The sequence below is a fragment of the Mobula hypostoma genome, chromosome 1 (assembly GCF_963921235.1).
Source record: "Mobula hypostoma chromosome 1, sMobHyp1.1, whole genome shotgun sequence".
Classification (NCBI taxonomy): domain Eukaryota; kingdom Metazoa; phylum Chordata; class Chondrichthyes; order Myliobatiformes; family Myliobatidae; genus Mobula; species Mobula hypostoma.
In genome coordinates, this window is record NC_086097.1 from 214,114,778 (window position 1) to 214,138,669 (window position 23,892).

Below are 23,892 nucleotides of genomic sequence, written 5' to 3' on the forward strand. Positions count from 1 at the left end.
TGTTCTTCCTAGTTAATCATAGTATTTTCTTCCCAAGTTAAAAAACATATATAAAAGTTCACAAAGACATGGTGTTTCTGTTTTCTCTAGAGTCACAAACATCAAATTTTCCAGACAGTGTGACATACGGATGGCTTGAGTGACAAAACTGCATACATCCAAACAAAAAGGTACATAATCATCAGGTACAAGTCTACAAGCACCACATCACTGCATTGACACTAAATACTGGCAGTGTTTGAAATTATAACATAGTTAAAATCAAAGTCTCAGAACAACCACCAAGGATACACAGAAATGGTTTTCAAATTTCTGGCATACTGCTGTTGTGTCTTCCACAGAGAAGACGGATGTAAAGTACTTACTGAGATTGTCCACCATTTCTTTGAACCCCATTATTGCCTCTGCAGGGTTGAGGTAGTAGTTCCCTTTACTCCACTGTAATACCGATACATCTGATTTTTAACTTCTCTCTCTCAAACTACAGGGTAAATTCTATCATATTATGATTGCTGTCTCCTAGGATTTCTTTACCTTAAGGTTCCTAATTAAATCTGATTCATGACACAACACCAAACCCTGAATTGCCTCTTCCTTAGTGGGCTCGACCACAAGTTGCTCTAAACAGCCATCTGGAGGCATCCTACATACTCTTTCTCTTGGGATCCAGTCAACAACCTGATTTTCCCACTATCTGCATATTGAAACACCCCATGGCCAGTGGAACATTACCTTTTTTTACATGCCTTTTCTGTCTTCCATTGTAATTTGTATCCCACATTCCGGCTAGTGATTCAGATTTATTTATCACATGCATGTTGAAACATACAGTGAAATGCATCATTTGTATAACATCCAACACAGCCATGGATGTACTGGGGCAGCCCACAAGTATTGCCACACATAGCATGCTCAGCAGAACAACACAGAACACAACAAGCAACAAAATAACAAACAAGCCCCTTTCTGCTCTCCCACCGTCCCTCCTAGCCACAGACATGGATAGTCCTCCAAATCCTGTCTGACTGATCAGTCCTTGTGCCTTCTGATCGCACAAACATCTGATCCTGGGACAGTCCAATATCCACAGATGTTCTTTGTCACCTTCGAGCATGGAGTGGAAACCTAGACCGCGGACGTCCTTTGTCCCATGTCCACATCTAGAGGCATATATATAACTACCATCAGGGTCATTTCACTCTTGCAGCTTCTTAACCATACACAAAAGAATTCTACATCTTCTGATTCTATGTCACGGATTTGATTTCACTTTTTACCAACAATGCCACTGCATCCCCTCTGCTCACCTTTCTATCCTTTAGAAATTATATATATCCTTGGATGCTAAGCTCTCAGCTGAGATCTTTCAGCCATGACTGAGTGATGCCCTCAAAGTCATACTTGCCAATTTCTAACTGTGCTACAAGATCATCTACTTTAGTTTGTATACTGCGTACTTTCAAGTATAACACCTTCAACCTTGTATTCATCACCCTTTTCAATCATGTCTCCATGTTACCCGAAGTTCATTTCTTATCCCTTTCTAACCTACTTGTCTTTTTTATTATTCTGGAGTCTTCCATACCCTTTCCTGCACTCTCCTTCCCTTTTATTTTATCCTTACTTTTCCAAGCTGTTGAACCCACCCCTCTGCTATTTAATTTAAAGCCCTATCCACAGCCCTAGTAATATGATTCGCCAGGATTCCTGTCCGAGCATGGTTCAGGTGGAGCCCGACCCTTTGGGGCAGCTCCCTCCTTCCTCAGTATTGGTGCCAATGTCACATGAATTCAAAACCACGTCTCCTACACTGATCTTTGGCATGCATTTAGCTCTCTGATCTCATTAACCCTGTGCCAATTTGCACATGTCTCAGGTAATAATCCAGAGATGACCAATTTCTTGATTCTACTTTTTAATTTAATCAGTAGCTGCTCAAATTCCCTCAGCCGATTTGTTGGACAAGCTCAAGGGCCGAGGCTCTTTCAGCACTACCTCATGGATCCCCCTACCTGTAGTCACACCCTCGTGGCCCTGGCAACAGACCAAATGTGGACAATTCTGATTTGATGGAGACAGACATGAGAAGCAGAGGAACATCTAGAGAAATTTCTGAAATGCCTGGTTTCGCTGCCGTGGTTACTGCGCGATCGAGAATCTCCTGAGGGAAGGCCCCAAAATCCCCGGCTTTGCCTGCTACTGGTGACTGAGGCTGAGGTCGAAGTGTTCGAATAGAGATGGTGCTTGGTACTCGGTGTCGGAGGGCTGATCAGAGCTCGAAGTTTTTGGATGACTCAGAGTTGGACTGTGGTCAGGCATGGCAGGGAGAGTTTTCTTCCTTCTCCCGTCTGCGTGAGATGTGGGACTTTCGAGAGACTTTGGACTTTTTTACTGTGCCATGGACTGTTCTTCATTAAGTTATGGTATTGTTGCACTGTTGTAACTATATGTTATAATTATGTGGTTTTGTTAGTTTTTCAGTCTTGGTCTGTCCTATGTTTCTGTGATATCACACCGGAGGAATATTGTATCATTTCTTAATGCATACATTACTAAATGACAATAAAAGAGGACTGCGTGTCCTCATAATCTAAAAAAATTTGAAGTAGATCATCTATTGTGTGTGATTGCCTCCTGAAACACAGCATCCAGGTAACACTCTCTCCTCCCTGATGCATCATAGTGTTTGAAGCTCAGATTCCAGATCATCAACTTCGAGCCTGAGTTCCTCAAGCAACCAACACTGCTGCCGATGTGGTCACCAGGAACCACAATGGGGTCCACCAGCTCCTACGTGATGCAGCTACAACATATCACGTGATCCTCTAACTTGTTACAATTTGTTATAATTTTATATCTTTTTTTAGTTACACAAAACTAATAGTATATTTGAAAAAAAACCTGTTCTTACCTGCTACTCACCTGTGCCTCCTTGCCGAAGCCTCTCAAATAAAGCCTCTGATCCTAGACTCCTGCACAGGCCCACTCACACAACAAAAGCAATTACCCAACCCCATCCCTAACTCTCTTTCAGTACTGGGAATGGTGAATGGCAAGCTAGCCAATGTGTTGCTGAGTCCACAATAACTTCTTGACTACAGTAATTATGCCTTCACCCTGTTTTTAATTATTCCCCCAAGTCTTTCTTTCCCTCTTTCTGTCCTTTTAAAATGCATTTTAAGACCTTTCTCTCTGAACAATCTTTTGGTCATTTCTCCTCAATCTTTCCTTCTTGCCAAAAATGCTTTTACTAGATTTTAACAATAAATACCCCAAGAAATTAAGAGGTATATTAATACAAATTGTTTTGATACCAGACATCCCAGCTTGGTTAAGAAAATGAAAGGCACTACGAATCTTTGCACTCATTAATCTTTCAGGTTCGAGGCCCTTCAAATTACAATATGTACTTTTTTGTAAGTATGAAACACAAGACATAGCCTCCAGATTTCACTGAATATCACTGTCAGTCACTAAGGAGAAATATTTAAAAAACTACATCGCCTGCTTACGTTTGTAGTAAGTAGCAGTGGCTAATGCACCATCATGGGTTTGAATATTAAGTATATTTCAGTTCCGATGTACGGAATGTCACTAGACTTAAAGATAGTGAAGGAGACCAGAAATGCCTGCTCCCATCTTTCAGTGTAATGCAAATATCCACTCTGCAGATTTCCGGAAAGCACTGCAGCTAGCCAATTCAATGCGTAGGATAGCAATTATAACATGTATATAATTAGGATTAAAATTAAGGTGAGGACCTATTATGGTCAATACCTACACTCATATAGATAGATAGATAGATAGATATACTTTATTAATCCCGAGGGAAATTTGGTTTCATTACAGCTGCATCAACCAAGAATAGAGCGTAAATATAGCAATACAAAAAACCCCAACAATCAAACAACAAAATGCAAACTATGCCAGATGGAAAATAAGTCCAGGACCAGTCTATTGGCTCAGGGTGTCTGACCCTCCATGGGATGAGCTGCACGTTCGATGGCCACAGGCAGGAACGACCTCCTGTGCCGCCAAGTGTTGTATCACGGTGGAATGTGGCCGAAGTCCAACAGTAAAAAGTTCCATATCCAGTCTGCAAACATGTTCCTCGATCGTAATATACCCCGGACTGCACCATCCGTTGTTAACGAGATCAGTAAGCACTCTGCTCCTTTGCGCTTACTGCTCTCAGTGCACTTCCGGTCAGCCGGAACGGTATTACCCACCGAACTCCTCTTCTCCAAAAGTCTCTGTTGTCTCGACCTGGTCCTCTTTCCTCGGCTTTGTGATCCCCCTCTGCATCCTCTGTGTGTTTTCCTCCGGATTTCAGCAGGGGTATCCGCCGCTCTGTTCGCTAAGCTGGCCAGTATTTGCTGGTCCGTGGAATACACACTGCGACCTTGCTTCAGTCCCGCGTGTTGGGATGTAACCATTTCCAACGCCAAAGAAAACCCAAATAAAACTCTCTCTACCAACATGTTACAGAGGGTGCAGCTTCGACATGTTACGGTGAGAGAAAAAAAAAATACAAAACATAATGTAAATTAGAAAGTAAGAATAGATCGGAACGGCTGTACCAGGCTGCATGCACGACCGGCGCATGCGCACTAGGAATGAAATAACAGCAATGTAATAAATTATCAAAAATTGTAGGAATATGAATTGAGCCTTAAAATGGAAGACAAAGGAGTGATGGATTGAAAGGGGGTCAATTTGCTTTTCAACTACATTTTTAATTTATTAATAATAAATCCATACAGTGGCACCAAAGGATGAGAAAGAGGTAGCCCCATTGCTCATATTATTGTATTTCCTCATGACTTAGAAGCTGGCCATTCAGCCTATTGAGTCTTCACTGGCTCTTGGAGCAATCATGTCATTCCCATTTCTTAGGCCTTTCCTGTAACCTATCCTCTCTCTTATGCCCACCTACTTCCTCTGTTCTCCTGTCACCGAACTATGCAAAAGACCACTAACCTACCAATTAATACTTGAAATTAAAAATCTAAAAATAACTGCATTTATTCAAATATCATAAACCAATTAAATGCATGACAGAGAGAAAGCAAATGAGAAACCATTAGAGATTAGATGGGTGAATATTGATAAAAGGAAGGAACACTGGGTTAAGGAAAATAAGAAAATGCATGAGATATAACCAGTAGAAGAGGTTTCTAACTTACTCAAGAAATTGTGTTTTTTTAAAATTATACAATAGGGTTTAGGACCCAAACCTAGTTTGCTGAAATAGGCTGGAATATCATGGAGAGACCAAGCAACTCTGTGATTATAACACTATAAATGGGATAGATACATGCCTTCTGTGAAATTGGCACATCTATAGTCAAAAATATCCATAAAATATTGCTGAACATCAAGCGACTTTCTTGAGTGCAGTCCTCAACAAAAGGGCTGTCAAAAAACATTCAATAAAGACATCGTGCAAGATTCATTGAAAGACAATCTGGTCAAGTAACACAGTACTTTCCTGAATTGTGTTTCTTTTTTTGATTAAGACATTTATCAGTTATGGCGCAAGGATAACGGAATAAACTGATTCTGGAACTTGTCCTCAGCAAATTGAATTACACTTGGAATCCTTTTAAAATCTAAAAAGGATTGCAAGTGTAATCGAGGCATAACTGCGCAAGCGCGTGGACATCAGCTAGTTAGAACAGCAAGAAGTGTTTAAAAAGAAGACAGCTTTATAGAGTGGGTGCCAGAGGAGCGGGCGGTGGAGTAGAGGGAGTCAGAATAGGAGGGCTTAGGCGATAATGGGTCGAGGTGAGGTCAGTTACTTGTGAGGAATAGAAACAGGAAGTATGAGTGTGAGGTCACTGTTTTGTACTGGGTGTCAGATGTGGGAAGTCCGGAAGACTCCCAGCCTCCCAGACAGCCACATCTGCACCAGGTGCGTCAAGTTGCGACTCCTTAGGGACCGCATTAGGGAAATGGAGATGCAGCTCGATGACCTTTGTCTGGTCAGGGAGAGTGAGAAGGTGATAGATAGGAGCTATAGGCAGGTAGTCGCACTGGTGCCTTGGGAGACAGACAAGTGGGTAACAGTCAGGAGAGAGAAGGGCAAGAGTCAGATAGTAGACGGTACCCCTGTGGCTGTTCCCCTTAATCCTGATTGAATTTTTTGAGCATGTGACTAAACACATTGATGAAGGTAGAACAATAGATGTAGCATATATGGATTTCAGCAAGGCATTTGACAAGGTACCCCATGCAAGGCTTATTGAGAAAATAAGAAGGCATGGGATCCAAGGGGACATTGCTTTGTGGATCCAGAACTGTCTTGCCACAGAAGGCAAAGAGTGGTTGTAGACGGGTCATACTCTGCATGGAGGTCAGTGACCAGTGATGTGCATCAGGGATCTGTTCTGGGACCCCTTCTCTTTGTGATTTTTATAAATGACCTGGATGAGGAAGTGGAGGGATGAGTTAATAAATTTGCTGATGACGTAAAGGTTGGAGGTGTTGTGGATAGTGTGGAGGGCTGGCAGAGGTTACTGTGGGACATTGATAGGATGCAAAACTGGGCTGAGAAGTGGCAGATGGTGTTCAACCCAGATAAGTGTGAGGTGATTCATTCTGGTAGATCAAATATGATGACAGAATATAGTATTAATGGTAAGACTCCTGGCAGTGTGGAGGATCAGAGGGATCTTGGGTTCCCAGTCCATAGGACACTCAAAGCTGCTGCGCAGGTTGACTCTGTGCTTAAGAAGGCATATGGTGCATTGGTTTTCATCAACCGTGGAATTGAGTTTAGGAGCTGAGAGGTAATGTTGCAGCTATATAGGACCCTGGTCAGACCCCACTTGGAGTACTGTGCTCAATTCTGGTCGCCTCACTACAGGAAGGATGTGGAAACCATAGAAAGGCTGAAGAGGAGATTTATAAGGATGTTGCCTGGCTTGGGGAGCATGTCTTATGAGAATAGGTTGTGTGAACTCGGCCTTTTCTCCTTGGAGTTACAGAGGATGAGAGGTGACCTGATAGAGGTGTATAAGATGATGAGAGGCATTGATCGTGTGGATAGTCAGAGGTTTTTTCCCAGGACTGAAATGGCTAACACGAGAGGGCACAGTTTTATGGTGCTTGGAAGGAGGTACAGAGTAGATGTTAGGGGTAAGTTTTTTTTATGCAGAGAGTGGTGAGTGCGTGGAATGGCCTGCTGGTGATGGAGGCAGATACAATAGGGTCTTTTAAGAGACCCCTGGATAGGTACATGGAGCTTAGAAAAATAGAGGGCTATGGGTCACCCTAGGTAATTTCTAAAATACGTACATGTTCGGCACAGCATTGTGGGCTGAAGGGCCTGTATTGTGCTGTAGGTTTTCTATGTGCTATGTTCTAAAATTCAGGATATATTAACTAAGCTACTTCCAAAGATATTATTCTGCTGCCACTATTACCACAGTTAGCATCCTATTAAAGTCCAGGACCAAACCCTGTGGAAATTTACAAGTAAGAGTCTATCAATCTAAAAATGACTGATTTGTTTATCCTTTAATTCTTCCTTTCCCTATTCTGCCCTTTCCCCCAGCCTCATGAGCTATTCTTTAATTATGTTCAACAATTTATGCTGCTCCTTATCAAATGTCTTTGAATGGCTGGATTCACAGCAACCACCAGATTTTCTTTTTAAAAAGTGTACTCTGTTAGAGATGCAGCATCAAAAAATAGATCTGGCAAACATGATTTTTGTACTGTAAAACCATGTTGCTTCAAATTAACCATATTAGGATTTACTATGTACCCTTGGTGTTTGCAATGATGGATTCAACAGTTTGCTGACAGCGGATATCAGGGTAACTGTTTGATCATTTTACCTTTCCTATTTTGTAAACTGTAATGTTATACTTGCTTCCTTTCCATCTGCTAGCCCTGTATTAAAAAAGCAATATCTGAAGACCAACCACAATGCAGTTGATCTAAAAGGATAATGAATATCTGCCAGTGATATTAAAGATGGGAGTTGGAGAGAATAAAAGCCTTAAAAAGTATGAGGATTATTGTGCATAAAGATTTGTTAATATAGTATAGTCTGAACAATACATCAACAAAACAAAATACAGTTGACTTGGAAGGACCAATTATTTACTAAGTGGTTATGTCTATATACAACTCAGTGGACAGTACTCTTGTTCAAGTCAAAAGATAATGAATTCACTTCTACCCCAGATTCTTACAAGAACGTCACTTCAAGAAACGACTACGGTTGTTTCTCTAAGATTGCCTCTGCTCTCTTTTTGATAGGATTTAAAATGAGGCATTTCTGCTCCAAAGTGGATGTAAAAGATCCAAAGCACTAATTTGAAGAACAGGATGAAGCTCTCCTCGATATCCTGGCCCCCCCCAAAAAAAGTATCAAATAATGACTTGAGGGTGCTTACCTTCTACAAATTGGTTTCTACGTCCCATACATTTTAACATAAAAACTACTTCACTGACTGTGAATTATTATGAGATGACACAAGGCAGCGAAAGACATTGCATAAGTACGGGACTTTATTTCCCCTCCCACCCCACCCACAAAAAACAGTTCTTGCTTACCTGGTTCATCTATAATTGTTTCCTCTTTTGACTCGCCTAATAGAAAAAAAAGAAGCACATATATATAAACTGTGAAGTGCATAAACAGGTATAAACAAAAACTCAGTTGTAACACTGGTTTGCTGTTGTGTGCTGGGGCAGCAGGCTGAGGGTAGCAGACACCAACAGAATCAACAAACCCATTCGTAAGGCCAGTGATGTTGTGGGGATGGAACTGGACTCTCTGATGGTGGTGTCTGAAAAGAGGATGCTGTCCAAGTTGCATGCCATCTTGGACAATGTCTCCCATCCACTACATAATGTACTGGTTGGGCACAGGAGTACATTCAGCCAGAGACTCATTCCACCGAGATGCAACACAAAGCGTCATAGGAAGTCATTCCTGCCTGTGGCCATCAAACGTTACAACTCCTCCCCTGGAGGGTCAGACACCCTGAGCCAATAGGTTGGTCCTAGACTTATTTCCTGGCATAATTTACATATTACTATTTAACTATTTATGGTTTTATTACTATTTATTATTTGTGGTGCAACTGTAACGAAAAACCAATTTCTCCCGGGATCAATAAAGTATGACTATGACTATGACTAAATCAGATTTCAAGAACAGAGCATCCACGAGACAGCACCTGATAGCAATGCTGTTAAAACTAGGTTTGTGGAGAATTACAGATGCAACCTGGGGAATCAAATTTAACAGAACAAATGTCAAAGATGACTCCCAGTACCTTGAGTCTAACCGAAGAGCATGATGATATAAAGGATGCTTTAGGAAAAAAAATTGATAGAAAAATAGGTCGTGAAATTGCCATCAGATTCCTGACTAACCTGTTATTTCCTGATGGTCAGACTCTAAGGATTCTCTCACTTCTTGGCGATCTTCTGAGTAATCCACATGCTCTGCAGTGACAAAAAAAATACAAAGAAAGCAATCAATCATTTTAAACAAAGTCTGTGATTTCAATCTTGGAACTGGAATCATCATCCTGCCTCAGCGTTGCCACTTAATGTAAATGATGGCCTTTAAACCAAAACTCAGGTGCTACGCAGAAAGAGCAGGATAACTCATTGGTATTGCGCCACAGAGTGGTTCAAAATAGATCTGCATTTAACAACACTTACATACTTTCTCTTTTTTACACTCAAATTACGGTAGTTAAACCTGATTCTGTCAACATTTTTTGTTAAATTTTGTTTTCAGGATCTGGGATTTACTGTAAAGCTCACATTTATTGTCCATGGAGAAACTGGTGGCTGGCCAGCTGCCTTCCTGAAATGCAGACTTTCTAGTGAAGGTAGCCCCACACTGCAGCCAGGTAAGTTCCGGAATATAGGATCAATGATGAAAGACTATCGACACAATTTCAAATCAAGACGGCATGCGACTTATAGAAGAATGAAACGGTGATGATGTTCTTATACACCCTTCTTGCTGCCTGGGGTTACTGGTTTGGAAGTGGCCTCAGTATGCAAATTGAACAGTGCAGCACAGTAGCATATCCTTCAGCTCTTGACAGCTGTGCCAAAACCAATACCAAATTAAACTAAATTTCTTCTGCCTGCACATGATCCATATTCCCCCTTCCCCTATCTGAAAGTTTATTAAATGTCACTATCATATCTCTTGCGCTAGACATGGCATCCCATTCCAGGCAAATGTCCTGCACATCTCCCTTAAACTTTCCTTCTCTCACCTCAAATGCGTGTCTTCTAGTATTTCACATTTCTATCACAGAAAAGAAAACTGGCCATCCTTCCCTATTTATGCCTCTCAGAATTGTATTGCCATTAAAGATCCTGCCATTAACTATATATTTCCCTTACAACTGATCTCCCAATGTACAGCACCACACACTTGGCCTGGATTAAACTCCATCTGCCATTTCTCCATTCATATCTACAACTGATCTATATACTGCTCTGTCCTTTGACAACCTTTTCACTATCCACACCTACCAATCTTTGTGTCATCTGCAAACCATCCAACTACACTTTCATATAATCACAAAAACAAAGATCTCAGTAATGATCCCTACAGAACACCACTGATCAACATCCTCCAGCCAGAACAAAACCCTTTCACCACTACCCTCTATCTTCTATAGGTAAGGCAATTCTGAATCCAAACTACCAAATCACTGTGGATCCCATGTATCTTAACCCTTTGGATCAGTCTACCATGAAGGAAGGGCCTCGTCAAATGAAAGTAACTGCGATGAAAATTGGAGATGATGCACACTGCAGCCAGTGTGCACCAGGGATAAAAGGAAGGAATGTTCAGTCAAGTGGGCTGCTTTATCCTGGATGTGGTTAAGTGTTTGATAGCTATTGGAGTTGCATAAATCCAGTCAAGTCAAAGAGTCAGACTGCAGGGCTCCAGGTGCAAGGAAGCTAGAAGAGCAGGATATACATTACACCAACCTGCCACTCTACCATGGTATTTATGTGGCTGATCCAGTTGAGATTCTTATCATTAGTAACCAGCGGGATACTGAAGGTGAAGAAATTACGAACAAAACAAATAATCTGAATGCAGACAAGCAAATACTGGGTTATGCAAACATTTACGCCCGCAAAAGTAAATTGAAAACAATAATCTTCTGCAAAGTGCTTAATAAATGAAATTATTAAACTGAGAGCACCATGCTTTATTTTAGTTTAACACATATGATATAAAGCTATCAAATGTCAGCAATCAAAATTGTGGAAAAAAACTGAATTTCGTGTTTGCCTCTAGATTTCTTGAACGAATAATAAATTAGCAATCCTGATTCATTGTTGCATGGTTAAAATTAGTAAGAAAAAACACAAATGCCAAAATTATAACATGGATATCACAATTACTAATCAAATATATAAAAAAGTCAACAGCATTAATTTTTATATTGAGTTAACAAACAATTAAATAAACATAACCTAGACAAGCCACACGCTGCTGTATTTCAGATTGAAATGAAAACCAATACCTTCTTCAGCTAGATGCTCTTTTGGAGCTTCCGGAGTATCATTCTCTGTGAGAAAATGAGGGGTTACATTACTAAGGCAGGCACTTTGACAAACGATTGTTAAGTAACAAAGCAAGTAGTGTTTCAGAATCTAAATTACAAATAACTCAATCATTCAAATTTTGAACTGGAGAAATTAGTTTCCTCTCCTGCTGGAGGAAAACAACCTACACATCGTCCCCTTTGAAAGCAGGTCTAACATGACTTCATAACTCAGGAGTTAGGATAAGAGTTTCTCAGTAGTCACACGTAGTGAGATTTAAACACATTATCCAAAAACAGTAATTTTGAGATCGTAATGTTGAGTTTTATGAACACTACTGATAAAATTTCAAAGTTCTAAGCTGCAAGTAAATTTATTATCAAAATACATATACGTCACCCTATACAACTGAGATTCATTTTCTTGCAGGGATTCACGGTAGATACAAAGAAACACCATAGAGTCAATGAAAAGAAAACACACCCAAGTCGGATAAACACACCATGTGCAAAAGACAGTAAGTATTGTAATTACAGATAAAAAAAATAAGCAATAAATATCCAGAACATGAGATAAAACGTCCTTGAAGTTGAGTCCAAAGGTTGTGGAAACAGCAGTGTTGTGTTACGTGCCAGCAGCCATAGACCACAGACACATATTTTAATGTTAAACAAATATATTTTCAATACCTACCCAAAATATAGGCAATTAAAACAATTGCTCCCCTAACCAAAAATTATCAGTGCAATGCATCTTAGCTCACAAACTTTGGAGGTCTGGAAACAGTTTTCAATCTTACTCAAACAGAGTCCTAGGATGGCAATCCAGAAGGTTCCGGAATCCACGGGAACAGGTACAGGTGTCTGTGATGAAGAGTTCATAAATCCACATTAAAATGACACAAGGTGACGATCACGGAAAATTCCAGAGGACAAGTGATCGTCATGTAACACATTGAATCCACGCAGGGATAACGTGGTAAAACTCACAACACGCTGGAGGAACTCAGCAGGTCGGGCAGCATCCATGGAAACGATCAGTCAACGTTTCCAGCCAGAACAATCAATCGTTGACTGATCGTTTCCACGGATGCTGCCCGACCTGCTGAGTTCCTCCAGCGTGTTGTGAGTGTTGCTTTGACCCCAGCATCTGCACAGTATTTTATGGTTAGGGATAACGAGGTGACAGTCACAGAAGATTCCAGAAGTCGAGTGGTCGTCACTTAAATACCAGGGTCCACACAGGGATAACAAAGTGACGCCTAAGTTCCAAAATCCATGTAGGGATATCACAAGGTGACGGTCACGGAATATTCCTTACCACAAGTGGTCGCCATGTAACACACCTGAATCCCTGTATGGATTAATAAAAAGTGGTCACCACAGAGTACTCCAGAAATCTGAGTATGGATCATACAAAGTGACAGTCACATATCCAATATGCACTATGTGCCGCAAATTATCACAATCTTCTGGACATGGAGAAATATTGGGAACACCCACTGCTGTAGTGAACTCTTCAACTAACTCAACTCAACGCACTCTCTCACTGGTAACTCACAGTCCATTGCATTGCATAGCTGCCGAAATTTTCAGAACCTCCCGAATCAATAGAAAAAGCCTATACTCATTTGTTATATGACACCATCCCCATGCCTCGCCCAGGTGAACCTAAATGACGCCATCGGTTAATCCAAGCAATGTTGACATGTAACAGTTGGGGTCAGTGAAGTTATCTCCTCTGGTTCAAGACCCTGATGGTTGAAGAGTAATAATTGTTCCCGGACCTGCTTGTATGAGTCCTGAGGCTCCTGTACCTCATTCTTGATGGCAGCAGCGAGAGGAGGGCATGGCCTAGATGGTAGGGGTCCTCGATGATGAATGCTGCTTTCCTGCATCAGCGCTGCATGTAGATGTGCTCAAAGGTGGGGAAGGCTTTACCCATGATGGACTGGGCGGTATCCACTACCTTTTATAGGTTTTTCTGTTCAAGGGCATTGGTGTTTCCATTGCAGGCTGTGATGCAACCAGTCAGAATACACTCCACTGCACATCTGTAGAAGTTTGTCAAAGTTTTAGATAACATGCCAAATCTCCACAAACTTCTAAGAAAACAGAAGTACTGCCGTGCTTTCTTTGTAATGGCACTTACGTGCTGGACCCAAAACAGATCCTTTGAAATGATAATGTCAAGGAGTTTAAAGTTGCTGAACCTCTCCATCTCTAATCCCCTGATGAGGACTGTTTATGGACCTCCAGTAGTCGATAATTAGCACTTTGGTTTTGCTGACATTGACAGAGAGGTTGTTATCGTTCAGCCACTCAGCCAGATTATCAATCTCCCTCCTAACCATTCAGAGCATACTCACCAACTGCATCTCAGTGTGGTATGGCAATTGTCCCGTATCAGACCGCAAAGCATTCCAGCGGATTTTCGGCACCCAATTGCCCACCATTGAAAACATCTACCATAAACGCCGCCCTGGGCAGGGTGAAAAGCATTATCAGGGATGCATCTTACCCTAACCATGACCTTTTTACTCTCCTCCCATCCGGTAGGCGCTACAGGAGCTTCCGCTCCCACACCAGCAGGCACAGGAAGAGCTTCTTCCCTGAGGATGTGACACTGCTGAACCTCTCATCACAGCGCTAAGCAGTATTGCATTCGTATTGTACTGTCTCAGTACTTCTATATTTGTGTGCTGTAGCACTTTTTTTATTCGCAGTTATTTTGTAAATAACACTATTCTTTGCATTTCTGGTCAGATACTAAATGCATTTCATTGGCTTTGTATCTGTACTTGGCACAATGACAATAAAGCTGAATCTAATCTAATCTAATTTAATATGCTGATTCGTCACCACTTTTGATTCAGCCAATGACAGTGGCATCATCAGCAAACTTAAATATGGCATGAGGAGTGTGCTTAGCCTCATAACCATAAGTACAAAGCAAGCAGAGCAAGATGCTAAGCTTTGTGGTACACCTATGCTGATGGTGATGTTGCCAATCCAAACTGATTGGGGTCTGCATGTGCGGAAATCGAGGATCCAGTTGCACAAGGAGGTATTAAGGTCAAGGTAATGAAGCTTATTGGTTAGTTTTAAGGGGATAATAGTATTGAATGCCGAACTGTAGTCAATGAAGAGCATCCTGATACATGCATCTTCATTGTCCAGATGTTCCAGGGTTGAATTGAGAGTCAATGAAATGGCATCTGCTGTTGACCTGTTGTGACGGTAGGCAAATTGGAGCAGATCGAAGTCACTGCTCAGGCAGGAGTTAGTACGTTATCATCACCAATCTCTCTAAGTACTTCATTACAGTGGATGTAAGTGCTACTGTACGATAGTCAATGAAGCAAGTTACCACGTTCTTCCTGGACACTGGTATAATCGAAGCTTTCCACAGACTGCTGAAGTGAGAGGTTAAAGATATCAATGAACACTGCAGCCAGTTGATCAGCACAGATCTTCAGTCCTTGGCCAGGTACCCCATTTGGGCCAGATGCTTTTCATGTGTTCACCCTCTTGAAGACTGTTCTCCAGTCAGCCTCAGAGACTGAAATCAGTGTCACCGGGGACAGCGGCAGTCTGTGAAGGCTTCTCCATGTCTGTCAGTGAAAGGCACTGAACTCATCTAGAGGTGAAGCCTTGTTGTCACATATGCTGCCTGGTTTTATTTTGTAGGAGGTGACAGCATTCAACCCCTGCTAGAGTTGTCAAACATCCTTTTGTGATTCCAGTTTCCATGTGAGGTAGCTTTCTGGAGCTCTTTGCTGGATCTCTTGCACTTTACTTGGTCGCCAGACTTGAACACCACTGATCTGGCCCTCAGCAGGCTGTGGATCTCTTGCTTCATCCAGGGGTATGGTTCGGGAAGACTCTAAATGATTTTGTGGGGACACAGTCACCCACTAATCAGTTTATAAAGTCTGTGACAACCATAGCATATTCGTTCAGATCTTTTGATGAGTGCTTAAACATGTACTGTCGTGTCAAGTATCTCAACAAAAGGAAAATGAGTTTAAAAGTTACTTAAAAGTTGCATAAATAAAATACCTGAGCAATGGATTGGTTCTGGTTTTCCAGGCATCTATAAGTCTCTTTTGTCAAAAATTCAGAAATTACACAAGAATCGCTCATTATGGTAACCATACCTCCCAAGTATTATTATGAATGGCATTAAAAGTACATAAAACTGATAGGAATAACTACTAAAACTTGAGAAGAAACTAGCCTGGCTATTTGTAGACACAATCAAAGATATGCACATTAAAGTTTCAACTTTAATATTTTGGGAGTGTTCATAAGCTGGGTGTTCTTGACTTGAGAATAGCCTGTAAGCTACCTGATTGGGAAGGGTCTCTTCCAAACGGCTGAGGGAAGTAGAGATGGAGATTGCAGAAGGTTTTGACATAATCTCCTAATCCTGGAAGAAGGTTAAAGTTATAAAATGCTAGTTTGAGTCTCTTAAAATAAAGGAATCATGTTTGATTGTTACTTTTTGTTCAGGAGTCGCACTAGCGTGATGAAGAAAATTGCTATTGATGGAATAAAAGGGTCAGTGGAATCTTGGATAAGAAATTGTCATAGAAGCAGGAAGCAGAGGGATATAAGGCTTTTCATTCTCAGACTTTGGAACAGTGGACAATTCTGAAGTATGTACATCAACAGAGGAACCTGGCTGTACATACGTCAAAGTTCTTAGAAGTGGCAGGCATGTTGTGGGTATGACTGGAAAAGTTAAGGATCTATGGACTTCATTAGAAGTGGCATAGAATAAAAAGACAGCAAGGTTATATTTTCCTCCTCTCAGCCTTTAAAACTTTATATAACACTTGTCTGACTAAAACCTGTGTCCAATACTGGTCACCATAATTTGGGAAGGATGCGAAGACGCTAAAAAAATGCAGAGGATATTACTCTAATGGTTGCCAGAATGAGCAATTTCAGCTATGAAATCAGACTACTGGGGTTTTCTTTTAAGAAAGGATATGGAAAGAGATTTCAAAATTATGCAAACTATTGAGAAAATGCTGAAAATACTCAGCATTCCAGCAGAATCACTGAAGGGATAAACAGAAATAGCACTTTAGACCAATGACCTTGATTCAGAATTAGTAAAATTTGGAAATGAAACAAGTTGCAATGAAAAGGGGAGGGGATGGAAAGAAGAAAAGGGGAAGGGGTGGAAAGAAGAAAAGCAGTCTCTGACAGGATCAGGAGCTGGAAATACTGAATGGCACAAATGGTGATAAAGCTGCCTGAAAGAGTGAAGACAAGTGAACAGTATTAGATAGTTTTAGGGAGTTTTAAATAAAAATGATGAATACAATCTGATATTACTATTAGAGGAAAGAAATAAATTGCTGGGATTAAGCCAATTATCTGAAATTGCCAAGTATAGATACAAGGAGTATTGAACAGGTCAAGCAGCGTCTATGGAGAAACAGCTAACACTTTAGATCACATGAGCTTGACATTTGTGTTTTAATTTTTGATTACGGGCACTTAAAGGTTTTGTTCTGCAATTGCTGAATTTATCATTGAACTGAGAAGGTTGTAACGTGCACAGCTGATTTCTGCTCTGTTAGAAAAGCAAACACTTCGACAGTCAGTCACCCTGGGGCCTGGGCTTCACTGTCTAGGCCCTTCTGAGAGCACAGCTGACCACCTGGACTGGACCCAGCCCTGTACTGCAGCCTCCTAATGGAGGAGACAGCAGGGTCCAGGAGTGAATAGCCAGCAACCTAGACATCAGTAGAACAATCCCGACTCTAATATTCTGCTCTCCTTTCTATTGAAGCTAATTTCTCAACATTATGCTTAATCAGCCATGGCTTTGTCCCAGCTCAGCATAAGGATCAAATTTTTACTTTGACTATTATTTTTCCTTTTATAACATGCAAAGTAGAGATTTTCTAGTTATAGGTTTATTTTTATTAATAATTACAAAAATTTACAAGTTCCTTTAACAATATTTCTTTGCTAAAGCGAGAACATCCTGAGACAGGAAAATAAAAAAGTTCTCATCATAGCCTCAAAGCTCATTAAATCCGCTACTGCCCAAAATTAATGAAATTATTCAAAATTTTTATCAGCATCACTTTGCAACTATTAAGTAATTAGTTTAATGAAATGCTGCATCATTAATTTCAAAAACATTACATTGAATGCTTCAACCTTCACTTAAAATACCTAACCTAAAAATTTCCCTATAGTGTCAATATATTGTAAAAGGTATCCCAATTAATTTGGGCAGGACAGATGAAAAGGTATCCCAATTAATTTGGGCAGGACAGATGAACTAGGTATTTTACGATGTAGTTATGTTTGTTTGTAGAACAGAACCTATAAATATTGCAGAATCTAAAATGATGCCTACCTTTCACCACAGACTCTTCTACTGCTTCAGGAAGAGGTACAGCATCTGGAAGACAATAAGACAATTAAGTTTATAATGCCCATGACAAGTATTGCACAAAAGAAACATGTCCTCAACTTGTTTTAATGCAAGTAGGAGAGGTACAAGACCAATTCTAATACTCACCATGTGAAAACAGCCTGAAGATAATCAAGAGACAGATGCAGCATAGGAAACAAATTTGAAATTATGCCCTAACGCAGGTTCAAAAACACCCTTTGAAAAGTTTTGTGAAACAGCTTAAAGCAAACATCACCCCAGACAAGCAAAGTAACTCTGAAAAACTGGAAGCTATGAGAAGACAGGGCAAAACTAAAGGCAGCCAAGTCAAACAAACCTTGGATTTCAGATTCCACATCCAAGTTCTGAGACGTATTGGCTGTTGTAAGTAATAAAATTGAGAATTTGTTAATAATATTCACCCTTTTAATGTTATGCACATAATGTTAGATTGTTTCATGTTAGAATGTTAGAAATAAAAATAAAAAGGTAGTTTCAATACAAACCTGACAGATAATCTTCATCACTCTTTTGAACAGGCAATGCTTCTGAAAGAAAAATAACAGAACATGATCACAGGTGGCACAGACAGCACAAATCTTTTCACAGAGTCATTAAATGATAGGTTGGAGCACAATTTCAACAGCCCAACATGGAGGGAAAAGATATCATACCAACATAGAATCACTTTACAAGATTGTTCAGATTTGTAATTAGAATTAGAGGAAGAGACTTCTCCCTTTTCTTCAATTTCCTAGAGAAATATGAGGAGAAAAACAAGTTCTGTTTCATGGTCCAATGTGTTTTGGAGCTAGTTTGTATTCGAATTTAATTCTACAATCAACACATCAGTGTCAGATCCGCGCTGACCAAATATTGGTTGTTGGGAGGAGATAGCTTTCATTCAAGTTGACAAATTTGAACTGATGACTCCACAGTTAAGTTGCTGAATAACAGAAAGATGGATTTACAGATGTATAGTCCTTCTGAATCTGACCTGTTACAAATCTATGCCATATGCAAAATTCTCAAAGTCTTGACAGGCCTTCTACAAGAAAATATTTCCCTTGGCTAGTGAGTCTGGTGTCAAAGGCACAGCTTCAGGATAAGGAGAGAAACATTCAGGGCTTATGACCGGTTCTTAATTACTTGATTTCTCAAAGTTACCAACTATTGATAGTCTAAGTATAATGTGTATCAAAGTAAACCAACCTTGTATGTCGTCAGTGCCTGGAACATACTCCACCTCTTCAGCTGGTAAAAAACAATTTAAAACCAGTTAAATTCCATGTCCTAGAATCTTCTGCAGCAACCAGATATATTTTTAAACCTGCAATGTTTCATCCAACCACAAGATGGCCAAAATTTTACTTTCCAAAGAAATTTACGTTAGCTTACAGAGTTTAGAGTTTGCAGTTTAGAACAGTTTAGATATACTTACAGCCTACAAGGCATATTTACAACTTCAAAACTTTGGGATAATAAGATACTAACCATGAAATTCATCCATTTTATCTTCAGGCTCTGGGTCATTATCTGCAACAAACAAATTAATTAAAATGAAATTTTTATTTTAATTTTCTCTCTTTCCCTCCTCCATATAATACTCTCCACATGGAATATTTCCAAATAGTACCATTCTGTTGGATCTGGAGATAATATTATCAGAAGATTCTTCAGAAGTCAAGTACGAGGCACAAACCGTGTGTTTACAGCCATTTTATTAGATGTTTGTAAAAAAGAAGTGACAGTAATTAGCAGCAGAAAACAGCCAGTGAGAAGTAAAGAAGGCAAGGGCAAAGAAGAGTACAAAGGGTACCTTGCATTCCCTCTTTATACTGCTCAAGCTGGACAGATGAGGTTAAGGATAGTTTGTGACAGAAATATAGAACCAACTAGAGAACACTTTACTGAAAACTTACCAACATATGATCATACAAACATATAAGCAAACATAAGAAAGTTAAGCTATAAGAAAAATTATAATTTAGACCCTAATCCAACATTACCAATTTATATTTTTGGGCTTTGATTTTGTGCATTTTGTCAAAAAAAATTAATTAAATTAATCCCATTTTCTAGCCTTTGGTTTGTAGACTTGGATATTACAAGACATCTTTAGATGCAACAAGTTTCAACTATAACTATCTCAAGATGCAAACATATAAACATAGTCAATTCGAAAAAAAAATATTAACACATCTATCATTTATGTACAGAAATTTCAGCATAAACAGTATATAGGGCAAAAAACAAGACAACACAGCACCAAGGGAGCAGTTTAGAGACATGTCGGAAGCACGCTTAAAATCTGTCAAGCATATACAGAACTGCCTCCACTTCCTGCAACATTGCAGAATTATGTGCATTATTAAGGTGAGGAGCCTGAGATTCTTAAGATTAGAGTCCCAAAAGTAAAGGCCAGGTTTGGAAGAAGAATCATTAATCAATATACTTTGGCAAATATTAGTTAAATAGTTAACAAAGTAATCATAAACATGCTGTACTCAGTGGTTCATAGAGGGCTATTGACAGAAGACAGCTTGATATACATCAAAGGCTACAATGGTTGAAAAGGGTAAGAAGAAATAAATCACAGCTACAGTTACTGTTATTTGAGTTACCTACCTATTACATGAGTACATATTGGGAGGGTGAAACCTGGTTGACATACAAGACCAGAGCTACCATCCTGATGAGACCTGCTAAATCTGGACACACAGATTTCTTCTAGATTGTTGCACAGGGTGTCAATGTTAATCATGCCATCAAGGCAGTACCTCCCAATAATTCTCATAGTATAACTCGAGGCAGGCACATCATTCTGTAATGGCACGTGATAATTTCCAAACACCATGCATCAAGTATCACTAAGCTATCCACTTAATAGCCCTGTTATTCTTTTTCGAATTTCAATTCATAATACTTTATTTTACTCATGATAAAACACATTATTTTATTTTGTACAAATAGGAGGAAAAATAGACATTTGAAAAAGGTGGTCATAAGTGATAAAGTCATTGCTTTGGCTGCTTAGACTTCATGAACAGATAGAATGTATTTAAAATTATTAGGAAAAGAAGAAACATTTTGAAAAGTTAGGACAATGGATGCTGTGCCAGATATGTTGAAGGATGTAAAATCTAAAAGTATATAGATATTTGAAAAATCATTAAAAGAAAAAAAATGAAGGGTGTAGGAGAATGAGATTAAATGAATGATTAGAGCAGTAGAAACACAATGGGATTAAAGTGTTGAGGTTTTAAGAAACAGATTTAATATCACCAGCATATTTTCTGAAATTTGTTAACTATACGGCAGCAGCACAATGAAATACATAACTAAATATAGAGAAAAACTGAGTTTTTAAATAGTTAAGTTAAAATAAGTAGTGCAAAATAACAGAAATGAAAAAGTAGTGAACTGGTGTTCATGGGTTCAATGTCCATTTAGAAATCAGATGGCAGAGGAGAAGAAGCTGTTCCTGAATCACTGAGTGTGTGCCATCAGGCTTCTGTACCTCCTACCTGATGGTAACAGTGAGAAAAGGGCATGCCCGGGGTGCTGGAGATCCTTAATACTGGACGCTGCCTTTCTGAGACACCGCTCCCTAAAGATGTCCTGGGGACTTTGTAGGCTAGTGCCCAAGATGGAGCTGATTAAATTTACCACCTTCTGCAGCTTCTTCCGGTCCTGTGCAGTAGCCCCTCCATACCAGACAGTGATGCAGCCTGTCAGGATGCTCTCCATGGTACAACTATAGAAGTTTTAGAGTGTATTTGTTGAAATGCCAAATCGCTTCAAACTCCTAATCAAGTATAGCCGCTGTCTTGTCTTCTTTATGACTACATCGATGTGTTGGGACCAAGTGGGATCCCCAGAGATCTTGACATCCAGGAACTTCAAACTGTTCACTCTTTCCACTTCTGATCCCTCTATGAGAATGTGTTTCTTCATCTTACCCTTCCTGAAGTCTACAATCAGCTCTTTCATTTTGTTGACGTTGAGTGCCAGCTTGTTGCTGTGGCACCACTCCACTAGTTGACATATCTCACTCCTGTATGCCCTCTCATCACCACCTGAGATTCTACCAACAATGGTTGTATCATCAGCAAATTTATAGACGGTACTTGAGCTATGCCTAGCCACACAGTCATGTATATATGGACAGTAAAGTAGTGGGCTAAGCACACACTCTTGAGGTGCACCAGTGTTGATTGTCAGTGAGGAGGATATGTTATCACCAATCCGCAGAGACTGTGGTCTTCTGGTTAGGAAGTCGAAGATCCAAATGCAGAGGGAGGTACAGAGGCCCAGGTTCTGCAACTTCTCAATCAGGATTGTGGGAATGATGGTATTAAATGCTGAGCTATAGTCGATGAACAGCATCCTGATGTGGGAGTTTGCGTTGTTCAGGTGGTCTAAAGCCACGTGCAGAGCCATTGAGATTGCGTCTGCCGTTGACCTATCGTGGCGATAGGCAAACTGCAACGGGTCTCTGTCCTTGCTGAGGCAGGAGTTCAGTCTAGTCATGACCATCCCCTCAAAGCATTTCATCACTGTAGATGTGTGTGCTACCAGGCGACAATCATTAAGGCAGCCCACACTATTCTTCTTGGGCACTGGTATAATTGTTGCCTTTTTGAAGCAAGTGGGAACTTAAAGTGCGCATGTGCCAGTCGTGCATGCAGCCTGATACAGCCGTTCCAATTGGATTCTTACTTTTTAACTTAGGTTATTTTTTGTATTTTTTTTCTCACGGTAACACATCGAAGCTGCACCCTCTCTAACATGCTGGTAGAGAGAGTTTTATTTGGGTTTTTTAAAGCGCTGGAAATAGATACATCCCGACACACGGGACAGAAGCAAGGTCGCATTGTGTATTCCAGGGACCAGCTAATGCCGGCCGGTTTAGCGAGCAGAGCGGCGGACATCCCTGCTGAAATCCGGAGGAAAACACACAGAGGATGCAGAGGGAGATCACAAAGTCGAGGAAAGAGGACCGGGTCGAGACAACAGAGACTTATGCAGAAGAGGAGTTCGGTGGGTAATACCGTTCCGACTGACCGGAAGTGCACTGAGAGTGATAAGCGTAAAGGAGTTGGGTGCTTACTGATCTGGTTAACAACGGATGGTGCAATCTGGATCATATTACAACCGAGGAACGTGTTTGTAGACCAGATATTGAACTTTTTACTGTTGGACTTCGGCCACATTCCACCGTGATACAACACTGGGCAGCACGGGAGGTCGTTCCTGCCTGTGGCCATCGAATGTTCAGCTCCTCCCGTGGAGGGTCAGACACCCTGAGCCAATAGACTGGTCCTGGATGTATTTTCCATCTGGCATAGCTTGCATTTTGTTGTTTGATTGTTTGTGTTTTTATATTGCTATATTTACGCTCTATTCTTGGTTGGTGCAGCTGTAATGAAACCAAATTTCCCTCAGGATTAATAAAGTATATCTATCTATCTACCTAACTTCCGCCCGTAGCAGAGAGAGGTTGAAAATGTCCTTGAATACTCCCTCTAGTTGGTTGGCACAGGTTTTCAGAGCTGTACCAGGTACTCCATCGGGAACTTCCGCCTTGCGAGGGTTCACTTTGTTTAAAGACAGTCTAACATCAGACTCTGAGACGGAGATCACAGGGTCATCAGGTGCAGCAAGGATCTTCACAACTGTAGCTATGTTCTCCCTTTCAAAGCATGCATAGAAGGCAATGAGTTCACCTGGTAGAGAAGCATCGTTGCCGTTCATGATATTGGGTTTCGCTTTGTAGGGAGTAATGTCTTGCAGACCCTGCCAGTGTTGCCCTATCTAATGAGAACTAATGAGATGTCCCCCTTCTTCAACGAAAGGGGCTTTCCTTCTTCCACCATCAATGTTGCCGTCACCTGCATCTCTTCCGTT

At 40.5% G+C, this 23,892-nt stretch overlaps 1 protein-coding gene across 8 annotated transcripts in view; it reads right to left on the reverse strand.

Moving 5' to 3' along the window:
* unm_hu7910 (un-named hu7910) overlaps positions 1-23,892 on the reverse strand; it is a 214,777-nt gene that overhangs the window by 69,847 nt on the left and 121,038 nt on the right. For 5 of the 8 annotated variants that reach the window (XM_063064199.1, XM_063064133.1, XM_063064190.1 and 2 more), the window contains 8 exons: positions 19,477-19,518; positions 19,195-19,236; positions 18,489-18,530; positions 18,320-18,361; positions 17,944-17,988; positions 11,535-11,579; positions 9,397-9,468; positions 8,569-8,604 (listed from right to left, as the gene is read on the reverse strand). In XM_063064199.1, coding sequence (XP_062920269.1) covers positions 8,569-8,604; positions 9,397-9,468; positions 11,535-11,579; positions 17,944-17,988; positions 18,320-18,361; positions 18,489-18,530; positions 19,195-19,236; positions 19,477-19,518 — 366 coding nt within the window. The remainder of the gene's footprint in view (positions 1-8,568; positions 8,605-9,396; positions 9,469-11,534; positions 11,580-17,943; positions 17,989-18,319; positions 18,362-18,488; positions 18,531-19,194; positions 19,237-19,476; positions 19,519-23,892) is intronic. The other 3 variants (XM_063064141.1, XM_063064182.1, XM_063064162.1) reach the window with 3 other exon arrangements.